The sequence below is a fragment of the Leiobunum rupestre genome, chromosome 2, assembly GCF_980474605.1.
Source record: "Leiobunum rupestre chromosome 2, qqLeiRupe1.1.hap1, whole genome shotgun sequence".
In the NCBI taxonomy this organism is placed as follows: Eukaryota; Metazoa; Arthropoda; class Arachnida; order Opiliones; family Sclerosomatidae; genus Leiobunum; species Leiobunum rupestre.
Window position 1 is genome coordinate 24739274 of NC_143385.1, and position 13375 is coordinate 24752648.

At 34.4% G+C, this 13375-nt stretch overlaps 1 protein-coding gene across 3 annotated transcripts; it reads right to left on the reverse strand.

The window, feature by feature from the left end:
• Positions 1-4265: 4265 nt before the first annotated feature.
• LOC149956618 (uncharacterized) lies at positions 4266-11737 on the reverse strand. Of its 3 annotated transcripts, none has more exons than XM_090164723.1 (5): positions 11343-11737; positions 10949-11275; positions 9356-9573; positions 7732-8021; positions 4266-4896 (listed from the first exon to the last, which is right to left on the reverse strand). In XM_090164723.1, exons 3-5 carry the CDS (start codon positions 9458-9460, stop codon positions 4767-4769), a joined length of 525 nt encoding a protein of 174 aa, XP_090020849.1. In that variant the 5' UTR covers positions 9461-9573; positions 10949-11275; positions 11343-11737; the 3' UTR covers positions 4266-4766. The 3 variants fall into 3 exon arrangements, with proteins under 3 accessions (XP_090020849.1, XP_090020847.1, XP_090020848.1); XM_090164721.1 differs by having other exon boundaries at positions 10949-11256; positions 11318-11737; XM_090164722.1 differs by having other exon boundaries at positions 11318-11737.
• Positions 11738-13375: the final 1638 nt, after the last annotated feature.

Consider the following 13375-nt stretch of genomic DNA (forward strand, 5'->3'; position numbering starts at 1 on the left):
TGTACTTCTACTATTGGAGATGCCTGATGGCACTTGTACTATCAAAGACACCTCGTTTAAATTCACTCTTTAAATCTTCCTGGTTTACTTCACTAAAATCAAGTTTATTAAAAAAACATGTTGAGGTTAAAATTAAGATCTATCTTAATATATATATATTGTTTAAATGAAAGGGTTTTATTGGGACAAAGCTCTCTAAACTAATGGCCCCCAGATTTAAATTCGCCAATATTCGAATCGTGTCTCAACAAAATGTCTTCCCTTTTCCACGATTTATACAGGGTGGTTCAGAAATCAGTACAGTAAATTTGAGGTGTTATAAGGGTTGAGTAATGATGTATGACTGTCTTGGTCGCAATTCTCTGTGACGAATTGGAGAAGCACTAGAGTTATTGAAAGTTTGACCTAAAAAGGCCTAAAAGGCCTAAAATGCCTAAGAGGTAGGCTACTGCACGAACACAAGAACCCAAATTAGGAAAACCGTTTTAAGGGGTAGTAGTAAAATTTTACTCTTCAAAGTATGAAAAACAAAATCGTGTGAGAAACCTAAGTTTTATTTAAATTATTTTATTTACAAAATGTCAAATTATAATTTTCACCGTTAGTGGGATAAAATTGCTATTGCAAAAAAATTGTTTCCCTTACATTATAACGTCATCTGATTTAACTTTTTTCATTCTCTCAGTAATGCACTATCTACCAGAATTAAAAACTTGTTAAGTGTTGCAGGTCTTGGGAATTGCTAAGGGTGGTTGTTTTTCGTTTCATCCGGGGGACAAAAACTACAGAATACTTAACGAATATTTATTTAAATAGTTTTTTAAAATCTGAAAAGAATGTCTGAAATCAACCCTTCCAGCTTTATGGCAAGGGGAAGGATATGCCAAAGGGACGGTTTGCATATAATTTTGAAAAATACTATAGATATACATTTAGGGTTTTCAATTATATATCTTAATAGTTGAGTATTTTATAAATTTACGATTATTTTTATTAATTGGTTTGAAGAGTAAACTCACGTTTACGCGTTATTTTACATAACATCATTTTTACACAAACCCGGTTATGCGTAGAAATTTATGAGGTTGTAGTTCTTGTTACTCACAAACAATGTTTACTAAGTTTTCCGCGTAATTTAAGGTAGTACCTAATTTTGTGTAATTTATTAAAGCCCGACTCTTAATATTTTTAAGAAGTGTTTAGCTACACCAAACCGCTCGTTCTATTACGAATTTTCATATATTTCCTCGGTTCCCGAAAAAAATGTTGAATTGATCTTTGATTCGAATTTCCCCATTTGAAAGTTTTAGCATTGACGGTGTTTAAAATTTTCGGTTAACCAAAGCTAGCTATAATATCCTGAATGCTAGTAAGAAATTTAAGTAACTAAGCGATGGGACAAGTTCCAAGTGTGAAGTTGGTTAGACATATGTCGATGTTTTGCTCGAGGTTTTCAACTTTGGCAAAGTCTATTCCAGTTAAAGATAATCTTTGAGTAAGGGTGTGGTTGGCATATTACTTATCTTGCCTTTTCTTTTTGGCATGTGCCGCAATCCTTGATCACTGTTCAGGTTAATTTAATTATAATACATAATAATAATAATCAGCTAGGCTAATCACCCAAGGCACCACCTTAGACCTAAGCCATCAAGCGACTTTAATTAATTCCGGTGGCCAGGTTACAATGCGTAGGAGGATGGTCTCAGGCCCTTTATGCCACGCGAGTCAACACCTCCCTACACTCACTTTTACCGTTAACCTCATCAAGTTTTTATGGAAGGCGACCCAATTAACCATTCTCTAAATTGGCAGACGGTGAAACTTATTCACCGATAGATAACTTGGGCAAGGCTTGTAAATATTGTTATGTTTCTTGGGGTTGTAACAGACGGCAATTTCCAATCTTAGTTTTCAGCATCGTTAGACCTTATGTAAGTGTGGTAATAAGCCTTACCCACTTGAAAACCTGTTACACCCTACTCCTACTTTCTGCTATATGATGCTGAGATAAATGTTGTTATTATTGCCATTTATTTCTTATTGTTAAAAAATAAACCTTACTTCCTTATGATCTTTATGTTAATACACGCGGCAGTCAAGCAGACGACCCGGAGAGCCGGACATAAGGCTGTATTATCACTACTATTTACTAAATGGGTTAAACTTGATATCAAATAGAGGGCAAATATATATATCGGAAGCAGATAGAAGAGAGAGAGAAGGGCGACAGAGAGGGCTAGCCGGTATAGCGAAGCCTCCGTGGTTGAAACTAAAAAGCGATTCCAATGTAGTTGCTCCTTCCCGGAACAACACTCTATTTAGTTTATGGTATCTTTATTTCGACCTGTATATTGTTTAGCCGTTTGCCGTCTAGTTATACAGTTTTCACTGGGGGCCTTTATCGGATCGGTTCGATCGGTCATCATGGCTCTTAATGCATTGGTAAGTTTAGTTTTTCCTCTCGGCCTTAACATAAAATATTAATTAATAAAATAAACCTTTAAACTTAATTTATGTGGCTTAACCTATTGTTATTGAAGAGGCTTTAGGCCTAACTGTTTGTATTATTCAGATGTTTAAAGATAAAACATTAAAAACTTTAATTCCTAGTCACTCCATTGTATTTCTGAGTTATTTATAGTTCACGAGCCATAAGTATACATTGGCACGAACCCAGGTCTACTGGAATCTTTATCAGTTACAGGGTGTTGGATATAATTGTTATGCCTGATTTATCTAAGTTTGAATGAAAGTTGCCTTATCTTGACTTTGAATGGGGTTTTTCGTTATTTCTTTATGGCCTTATTTCGAGTCCATTGTTTTCTGCTTGTACGGATTTTATATACAGAATCTCTCTACGTTGCATTTTGTACGTGCTAATTGGACCAGTTATTATACTGTTAATAGTAACTCAAAGAAAAAAGGAGGTAATTTGTAACACCTAGTTCAGATGGTTGTGTTTTTAAGGTAAATTAATTTTTGAACTCAGAAATTATCGGTCAGGTTAATTGCTTTGGTGCAGTTTCTTATTTCACTGGCTAAAGGCTTTAAACTAATTTCGGATGGTCGTAGGGTATTTGGCCAGAGTTTGTAGGGTTCTTTCAAGCAAATTCTACTCTCGCTTTCTTAGTTGTGGCTTAACCAGTCAAGTCAACCGCCCTTATACCTCTGGATGGTAGATCTTTCTTTGGATCCCCATAGGATATAAAGCGGTATTTTAGCCCAAATCTTAAACGGATGTATTAGGCTTAACGTGTCCACTAATTAAGCTTTGAAGCTAAGATAGGGTTTCCGCGGTTCGATTTGGTTCCGACTCCTTGATGGACGGGAACCTAACAAAGAACCGAGTAAGTGGAACCGAAACCAAATCAATCAAGACAATTTAAAACAGGAACCGAAAAGTAGTATAGACCGAACCGAGAACCAAAATAAAAATTATAGTCAAAACTGTAAAATACATCACATTTTTACTATTTTATTGCAGATAACCCTTAACATTATTACAACATATTTCTTCTGTTGTTCTTAATTTCTCGGAACTGAGCAAAGCTTTTAAATCTTAAAGTTAAACTAACTCGGGCAGCTATTTTGCACATATATGGAGGTAGCGTAGAACGTTTAGACAAATTTAAATGAGTAATCTCTACATTAAATGGTTTTTCTTTCGTATTATATTTAATTGCCCTATAATTCAGCAACATGGATTCAATAAAGTATTTAACACAATAACGCATACGATACAAATACTTTCGAAAATAATTCGTTTCTTGGCCCCTAGTGTTACATCGAAATGAGGTTTTCTTCATTTTTTTTGGGTTTCAGAAAGTTTTCGTTTGCATAAATCAGAGGCTCTTATTTTCATGATTATGCCACGTGGATTGCATAATTTTATCTTCGAGTACTATTTCATATTCTTGAATTGTTACTTGGTGCTTTTGTTCATTCCAAAGATTAAAGATATCGTTAATTTATTTGAGAATGTACGTATCCCGTTAAAATACGATTAATTTTCAAAAACGTTCTCTAGAGACATTTTTCAAGTGAAATAACGAAAGAAGGTAAAAGACTACTGTGAAAAAGTTGTATACAAATGGTTTAAGGAATGGTTAATTATTAGACATATTAGGAAATAATTATCCCTCAGAAAATTTAGTCGTGAGCTAGAACCTAAAAGCATAAAATGCGAATCATCATTTAAAGTTAAGAAAATTCATAATAATTTCTACTGTTTTCAATTTAAATCTTGATTGAATGCCAGTTAAATATTTGAAACATTTAGGAATATAGTCATCTTTTAGTGGTCGTTTTCTTGCTTTTTGCAATATGGAAATGACTTGATAGAGGGAAATGGTTTTTTTTAAACCTTTATGCATACTATCACAAAATTGCTTCTGATGATTCCTCCGGAAGGGCTGAGCTAAATATCAAAGGTTAAGTAGGCCCGGGGATATTCTCATTTATGTATTTTCCGTCAATAACAATTATTTAGGAATGTTCATTACCAGTTATTAACCTCAATTATGGAATGCCCATTTCTTCGGAATCATTCGCAACACAATGGTAATGGAACCTTTACATTGTAAGTTTATGCATATATTATTTTCTGAAATAGTTATTTTTAAGTTTATTTTTAAGATGTGCAATTATTGAAATCACTAACGACGACTTGTTTTTTAAAACTTGGAAATATTTCGTATCTTTTCAAATACATGTGCAATTGCTGATACTGTTAATCCGCACACGAGAACGGTCATTGGCAAATACATTTACTTAAGTGAAAGAATGGTCAGTTGCCTTTGCTTCATTGGTCTGGCCGTTAGACTGCACTTCAGGTTTTGTTCGGTTTGACGAGCAATGTCGTTCTTGAAGACGGCTCCTTCGAAATATCTTAAAGATCTGAAATTTACCAATAACAAATTCAAACGTATTATAAAAACCATATTTACTCATGTTAATAAATCACAAAGGAAAATACGTCGTTTAAGTAACTCAACTAAATAATATTTACGTTTAAGCAAACTACCCCCCCCCTATTTTAAGTTTTCCTGTAAGTAATTTATAAATTCTGAATTATTTTCTGCTAAAATTAACTTTCTTTGACAAATGTTGTGCGCTCGTGGGTATATATTTATATATTACTTTTCATATCAAACCCGGCGATTTTCGGTTAATTTATTTTCTGTTACATGCTTATGTTTTGATTAATGCAGATTAGCAATGGGGTATTTAAGTAGCAACAACTTTTTAAGAAACAAAAAATGTTTGAATTTGCTAACTAAAAACCAGATTCCTGCTAATAATTTGACGAAATTGTAGTTAAAGTGCTCGGAATTTTTTCTAACGACTTAGAGATCAGGAAAATTGTTTTTGCGAAATTGTTAGCAGTTGGTTCGAGGGTCTAATCAACAGTGTCGTAGACAATGGTACTCAGCTTTTGTGCTTTAGATAGACTTATTTTAATTTTATTTTCTATTTCACCCCATCCGAAATTAAACGTTATGCAAAAATTGCCTACAGGAATATTTGTAAATCCACTTTTGCTTACGAATTTTGTAAAAGGAAAGACACAGTAAAAACACGATTGGAATCTAAGCGTTGTTTAATCACCTTGCAGCTGTAACTCTTTTTAAACCTAAACATGTATAGGCTTCAGAAAAAAATGCTTTAGTGTTACATTTTTATTCATTTTTTATTGGTTATTAGACTAGTAAAAGAGATAATAATTAATCTTGACCTTAAAATTTTATATAACCTAAAACTTGGGTAATATTGATCTGTGGTATTGATCGCATTGATATTTCATACTGGACTTAATAGGCTCTAAAGTGAAGCGCAATAAACATTTTATAACCAAACCAATGCATTCGTTTTTAATGTTTTTTTTTTCTTTTGCTGAAGATTTTGTTGATTTTTGAATAAGACAAGATTTTGTTAAACAACCGTTAAGCTTTTATCCGTTTAGAATGTTTCCACATTAAATTTATAAGACTTGTAAATAATGACGTGGTTTTCCTGTGTAGTTTATAACTATAGTACAGGAAATTTGATTGAAAAATGGCTTGTTCTTGGAAGACACGTTTTTTAAGAAAAATGTGTAAGCATAAGGCAGTTTGTCAAAAATTTCGGAAGTGAAAGAGCCGACATTGAAAGGACTACAGATTTTATCAGTTAATAATCCATATCTGATAATTTTGTTAGTTTCGAAATTAAACACGGTGAATTTGTTAATTTCATATGGTAAAAATTAGTTTGATCATCAATTGTAATAATATTATTATATTAAATCGATATGAGTATTATTCTTGAACATATTATTTTTGAAGTAAGTAGGCGTTTCTTTTAATTGTCCGTGTTTGAAATGTTTTTCACAGTATTAGTTGGCTGATGATCTGCTATTGGAAACAATTGTTGAAGAAAATACTTTTTTCACAATTTTCATTGTCGAACGCCTTGTTCACTTGATACGGAGACAGACCCAAGGAACTCTTTTATAGAGTAACTTATAACCATGCCGTCAGACATGGCTGTTATACATTTCACTCGGGTATCAAGTATTTTATTTTAAAAATAAAACAAGGCTTTGAATATAAAACGTTTCAATATTGTTAGATTTTAACGGTCCCGCCATCGAGATGTTTTTGGTCTTTTTATAGAAATGTAATTATACATTAAGTGGCAAGATCTCTTGTCGTACGAACAACTGCCGGTCAGCGGTTACCAATTTGTTGGCAATAAAACCCTAAATTATCCACCTAACTCTGGCGGAACCGCTACTATTTTTCTTCTTATCTTAAAAGACTCTTGACGCAAACAAAGATGACCCCGCTGCGAATTCTCAGAAACCCTGTGACCCTTCCACAGAACCCCAGGGTTCCGTGCTGGGGTTCCGCGGAATACCTTTTGGGAACCGCTGACCTATGTGCTTTTGAATACGGTTTAGATATTGGCTTTTGAAAAAGAAGCAGTTACGTATTTCATAACTTCATTGAATAAAGCTAGTTTTAACTGGTTTTTGTTAATAAAATGTAAAATAGTTTCTAATAGAAGAAGAAAAATTTATATAAAATTACGAAATAAGACTGGTTGATGGCGCTAGCAAGGACCAGTGTGTAAGTAACCTGATAAGCATACCTCTACATGTAATGCTTATCCTGTCGTTTCCCCCACCTACGAGAGCAAATACCCTCTCAGCGCGCACTCTCCTCTAACGAAATTGTTTGTTAAGTTTATATAGTGTTGTCAAAAAACCGTCAGCCACATCGAGACGGAAATATGCAGCGATAAGCATTCCAAGTAGAGGTATGGATTCCTGAAATAACCTTTTTAAAGGGCAGTCGAAATTAACAACTACATCTAGTACCTCAAAAACAAAATTTTTCTTAATAGCGGCTATTTTTCAAACTTTATACTGCTAACTTTAAAACACTTCAGTTAGTCTTATTTTATTCGATAATTGAGTTATTAACGTGGCTTATATGTATTTTAAGCAATTATTTGTAGAATGCTTCCTCGGTCCGTGAATATCCTACTTAACAAAGCCTATCGTATACTTTTGTTCCGTCCTAAATCGCCAAAGCAAACAGAGATAAATATTAGATATTTTCTACAAATATTTTAGAGGTAGCTGGACAGGTGCACTTTGTATATTAAAGATTTTGAAAGGAATCGGCTTTGCTGTAGATCGATCATTTTAGCTTCTATTGTCTAGAAAATGTGATTGAGTTTTCTCACGTATCAGACAGTTGCTGGGCAATGGCTCGATCGAAGTCTCTTCTAAAGGCGAAATTGTAATATTCTGAGAGTACGATTTTTTTCGATACGTGAAAATGAATTGGCGGTTCTTGGCAAAATCCGAAGGCATTAAGGGCGAATAAAGAAGAGTAGACGTCAAGAAATAAAATTCCATTCCCAGACATTAATTGGTTCATGTATTTGGTAATATCAACATCGATTGATTTAGTTGGTCCGCCATGAGCCAGAAGTTGTTTTCTGATTGCGCGTTGTTCAGTTCCTTCCGATGACTGCAAAACAGCAAGCACAAATACGTGTTTATACATTTTTATAAAGAAAAAGAAAAAGTAAATTCAATTGAAAGTTGGTTTGGCAAAGACATTTCTTATTTTTAGCCTGTGACGGAATAACTAGTGCAAAATTGGTTTAAAACTTGTGCAAACTTTTGTAAAGGTATTTTGCCTGTTAAACGCATCTATTACATAATCATACCTTAGTGTGTTGGCAAGACCGGTAACGCAAATTCTTAGAACAAAAAGAAACTAAATATTTCAAGCAAGAATAGATAAAAGAAAGCCAATACATAGTCAAACTAATATTTAATTAATAAAATTTTAAACTAACTCTTAATATTTTTAATAATGGCATTGTGATCTTACCTGACTAATATTTAAGGTTAATATTTTTAAATTCTTATTTTTACACCCAACCATATTAAGTTAGTCTCGAAATGTTTCAACGAAACGTCAAAATTTATAATTTTCTGGAAATAATAGCGTAATCTAACTTTCATTGCATTGGCCACGAATTGAATTAAGTTTCCGAACCCACTAGCGAAATGCTACGAGCTCGTACGCAAGGTGGTCAGCGGTGGCTTTCTAGAGGGCGTCGGAAGTTAAATATTAAATCTAAAACATAAAAAAATAAATAAAATATCAATTTTTTAAAAACTAAAAAATATAAAGGAATTGAAGAATACATCCTTGTTATTGACCGAAATGGTGAAAAGAAATGTATACATTTTTAAATAAAACAGATTGGAATTAACCTTTTGACAGATCTTTAGTTTCTTAGGTTGGATAAAAGATCAAAATAGATTTTACAGCTAGTGTGTTAAATAAATTGGAAAATGAAAGGCTACGCAATAAACATTAAATTTAATAATTAACATAGAAGAGCATTCTATTTTAAAGATTAAATTTAAGTTGGATATTCAATATAGATTTCTGAGTTTATCTAACAGATTTTACAACGCATTTTGCTCATTAGTTTACCATAGCCTAAGGTTGCTAAAAAACTTAGAGGAACCTCCTAGATAACCCCCTTAGAAATACATTTAAATGTATGGAAATTATAATCACAGTGCTGGGAATTCAGAGTCTTTAACAGGAAAATGATTTGGTTTTCTGGTCCAATGTAAAATGTCATTGTTTCTTTTTTTATTTGAAGTTTAACAACCTATTTTTGGGTGTTTTTTGCTTTATGAAAATTATTGGTAAATTTACCGATAAAACCACTCGGTTAATTTAGCGTAATTTTACCATTACAGGAAAATATACCGTCTCACATCTCTTTTACGGCTATCGACAAATGTTAATATTATTTTCGAGGTTATTTGACTTACCATGAGGTAGTTGCTAATGCTAGTGTCGGATGCATTATAGAGTTTCAGGTCTAATTGATCTGTAACATCTTTGAGATAATCGATATAAGTCATCGTCTTTGGCATGTAGAGTTTTGATAAAATTTCATTCTTGTAAATTGACGTTAGCAAAAAGAAAGCGAAAATGCAAGGTAACCAAAGCCAAATCCTTAACAGTTTAATATTCGTCAGATTTATACCTATAATCGAAAAACGATTTTTAAATGGATATACCCTAAATAGCAATAATTCATCGACAATTAAATACTGTCATATTAATCCTCGTAGAGTTACTTCTCTTTGTTTTTTTAGCTTATTTGATTCTGGTTTGTCGATGGAAGAGATAGCTTTAAATTGACTTGTGGGATTAAAACGTGAAATTCTTCCCAATTCTGTTATTATTTAAAGGATGGGCTTTCTGAAAATGTAACTCACTTATTATAACATAATTGTTTATTTAATTTAAAGTTAAATATAAAATTACACTCATCGTCCCGAAGTGGCCTCTGTTGTAAGCGGAATTTTTTAATATAGCTAAAACTTCTAAATAACCAGAACGGGTTAAAGATACTTGTGTTTTCCATCACGCTGAAGAGTGTTTCGTTATGAGCACAGTCTCATATCGGGAGTGACAAGGCAAAAGCCTTATATCACTCTCTTACATTAATCTTATAGCGGTATCACGTATGTCTAGCTTACTCCCTACTTTATAAAACCCTACAAGAAATAGTGGAACGGTGCCCAGTCGGAGATCTGAAAGGACATCAAACGGCACATTTGTTCTTATCCAACACCAGAAAAACGCAGCGTAAAAGCACTCAGCAACACCTGGGGTTTCATATGAGAGAAAGGTATGAATTTCATTCTCATTCACCGGAAGGACACAAAGCTGTTGCTTTCCCCCTGGCTCCCGCCGTTCACTGGATCCTTCTCGTTCACCAGCTCCTTTCCCCCGTGGCTCCCCCATTCATCCTTATCGTTCACCAGCTCCTTTCCCCCATCTCCGTTCACTGGATGCTCTCTCTCTCTCGTTCACCAGCTGCTTTCCCCCATCCCCATTCACTGGATACTTTATCTCTCTCGTTCACCAGCTGCTTTCCCCCGTTGCTACACCCATTGTCTCATTCACCGGAAGGACAAAGCTCTTTTCCCCCATTCACTGGCTCCTTTCACCCTTTCCACCCTCCCGCAATTGTAATCGCTTCTAATATCAAGAATAGGATCAATAATAACAAGTTATTTACATTTAAATTTTTTTATCTTGTACATTACACAATGAAAATAAATTAAAGTAGCTAAGTTTACAGGTTAATTGATTATCTACGAGTAAATTAGTAAAATCTTGTAGTACTTCCGAGGGTGATTTAAAACAACCAAAATAAGATTTTACTTTATGGTACGAATTAAATTGATCGGGGTACAAAAATAAACCCTCGAAAGGTTTACCATATAGTAATTCGTGAATTTTTTTAAGGTTTTTAACAATAGCTAAATACATGCATTCGATTACATTTTTATGCTCGTTTAAAAGATCTATTTGGAAACGAATAAAATCGATTTTTGTTTGGAACTCACCGATTTCGCGAGCTCCCAGATCCAGAACATGGCCGTAGGCTGAGTTCAATTTGATAGTGTTCGACGTGGCGACGATGGATACGTTGTTGCCGTGATAGTCGATTCTCCAGTTTGCGTTGCCTCAAAAAGTTCTTTCCAAAGAGAGAGTAGATTGTTGAAAGCTTCGGATGTCAGGAACAGAATATTTTCGTTCGATTTTTTGAAGAAAAGAACTTGTAACTTGGAACCGTCGAAACCAAAAGAAATGTACACTGATCCTCCTAACGTGATTTTTATGTTGATACGTCTTTCTTGGGTCCGACGTTTGGCTACGGTATAAGCCTCGGTCTATTGAAATAGTAGTAGTAGTATTAATAAAAGAATGCTTACCAAAAGATCGTTTTTCCATGTTTACGGTAGACGAAGGGAGCAAAGCGGGTGTACTTTTTTTTTCAGTTCAGCGTCTCGGAGAGAAATGACGCGTGGGAGATTAATCAGTTCCTATCTTGTTGAGAATAATTCATCACGTGCTCTAAACTATAAATAACCCTCAAATTCTATTGGCTGTCTCTCTCTCTCTGTGATAACAGTTCTAGACACTCGTACTCGAAACTGCAGCTAATAATTCCCATTGACGTCATATAATTTACCCAGTTTAAATTCTAAAACGGAACCCATTGTTGACGTCACATAATTAACCCACTTGAAAAAGAAAAAAAAACAATTTAGATTCCTCTCGAGAGCTTTTGATGCAATCATATCCTAGAAAACAATACAATTAATAGAAATTTACATTAAATTAGTATACTATTAATACCATTTTGCGAACTACAGTGAAAAAAGTTACAATTTTACGGTAGAAACGTTTTCAAAATACCATAAAATGAACTGAAATAAGAAAATAGTAATTAAAATAATCACTATGGCTATAATTTAGAAGGTTGTTTCAGGACTGCGATTATGGCCGATGTTTGTACTTCAGAGTCCATATCGGAAGTGAAGTGAAATGGAATATTTTCGTAAATAAGTATAAATTTTAGCATAACCCTAATATATTCTCGAGAATTGAACAAGTTCTTTGGGAATAAGAGACAAGCTTACTATCTTCCCCCTCGCCCCTATATAAGGGGGTGTAAGAACCGGGGAACGTCACTCTATTGTTGTTCTTTGTGCGTCTAGTACTACGATTTTGAAGCGCTCTCTCTACGTAAGTTTATTTTGATATATTTTTCATAATTTTTAGAATTAGGTTTCATTTTCAAAGTAAATTGGCTTTAAAATGAAAGGTTTACAATACCCCGAAGTTATTTTAGTTGACACCCCGGAAATTATTTTAATCGACTCCCCGGAAATTATTTTAATCGACTCCCCGGAAATTATTGATATAACTGATAACGAGACCCCTGAAGTACCCATAATTACTTAACCCGATTCTCCAGAAATGGAAATAGATTTACCTGATACCCAAGACCGTACCCGTCCCTTAGCTACAGTAACTGATTCGCAATTGGAACGTTTAAAAGAAATGACAATGGTACGAGATTATCTTAGCGAAAATCAACTAACCCGTCAAATCAGTACGCTACCTATCGCGAATTTACCTTTACCTTTACCCCTTTTAAGACCTAGTTCTATCCCACCTGACGAAGTACGTAATTCGCCTTCGTATACGCCTATGGATGCTCCATCACCCTTTCTAGAATCAGATGACACGTGCCACTCTTTATCTTTGGAAGATAATTTTATCATGTCGCCTACCAGTACGGACAGCATTCAGCGCTTAGCTGAGAACGTACAAGTTGCCCGACGGGCCGCGGAGGAACTTGTCGCCGCAGCCGCAAGGGCAGCCGAAATGTTCGAGGAAGCTAAAGCGTTGTTAGCTGCTCGTACGGCTAGTAGTAGCAGGTATTATAAATGGTATTTATATATTGATGGAAACCCTATTGGAAGACTGTTTGCCTTCAGATATGGTTTAGGTTTCATTCGTGAACGTCACTAACCCCGGCTTTCAAATTAACGTCAGTTTCCGGCTTCGGGACCAATTAGACTTGCAATGGTTGATGACGTATATCGATGAAAAAAGCTATAGATCCGAGAACGATAGTAGTTTTTTTGAAGGAATAGTTACGGTTACGTTTAACCGAGTCAGATTACCCCATGGAGGAACTAGATCAGTTAGGTTAGGGATTTCCCTCGAAAAAGAGTTTTCTTTTTATAAACAATGCACGATAACGATAAATAACCAGGATAAAATTTGTTTAGCACGCGCTCTTGTAGTAGCCATAGCTCATAGGGAATACATGGATAATAAAAATGATGGAGAACTTAAAAGAAAATATACTACTATAAGACAGTGTAGAGGAAAAAAATATTGAAACGCAATTACAGACCCGCGAAGCTAGGACCCTTTTGGCATATTCTGCATTAACAGACGAAGAATGCGCTGGT

Coding starts and splice junctions, on each gene's coding strand:
- LOC149956618 (XM_090164723.1), bottom strand. CDS start 9,460: ATGCCAAAGACGATGACTTATATCGATTATCTCAAAGATGTTACAGAT. Junction 8,022..9,355: donor GCATTAGCAACTACCTCATG/GTAAGTCAAATA, acceptor GCTGTTTTGCAG/TCATCGGAAGGAACTGAACA. Junction 4,897..7,731: donor GCCCAGCAACTGTCTGATAC/GTGAGAAAACTC, acceptor GGTAAATTTCAG/ATCTTTAAGATATTTCGAAG.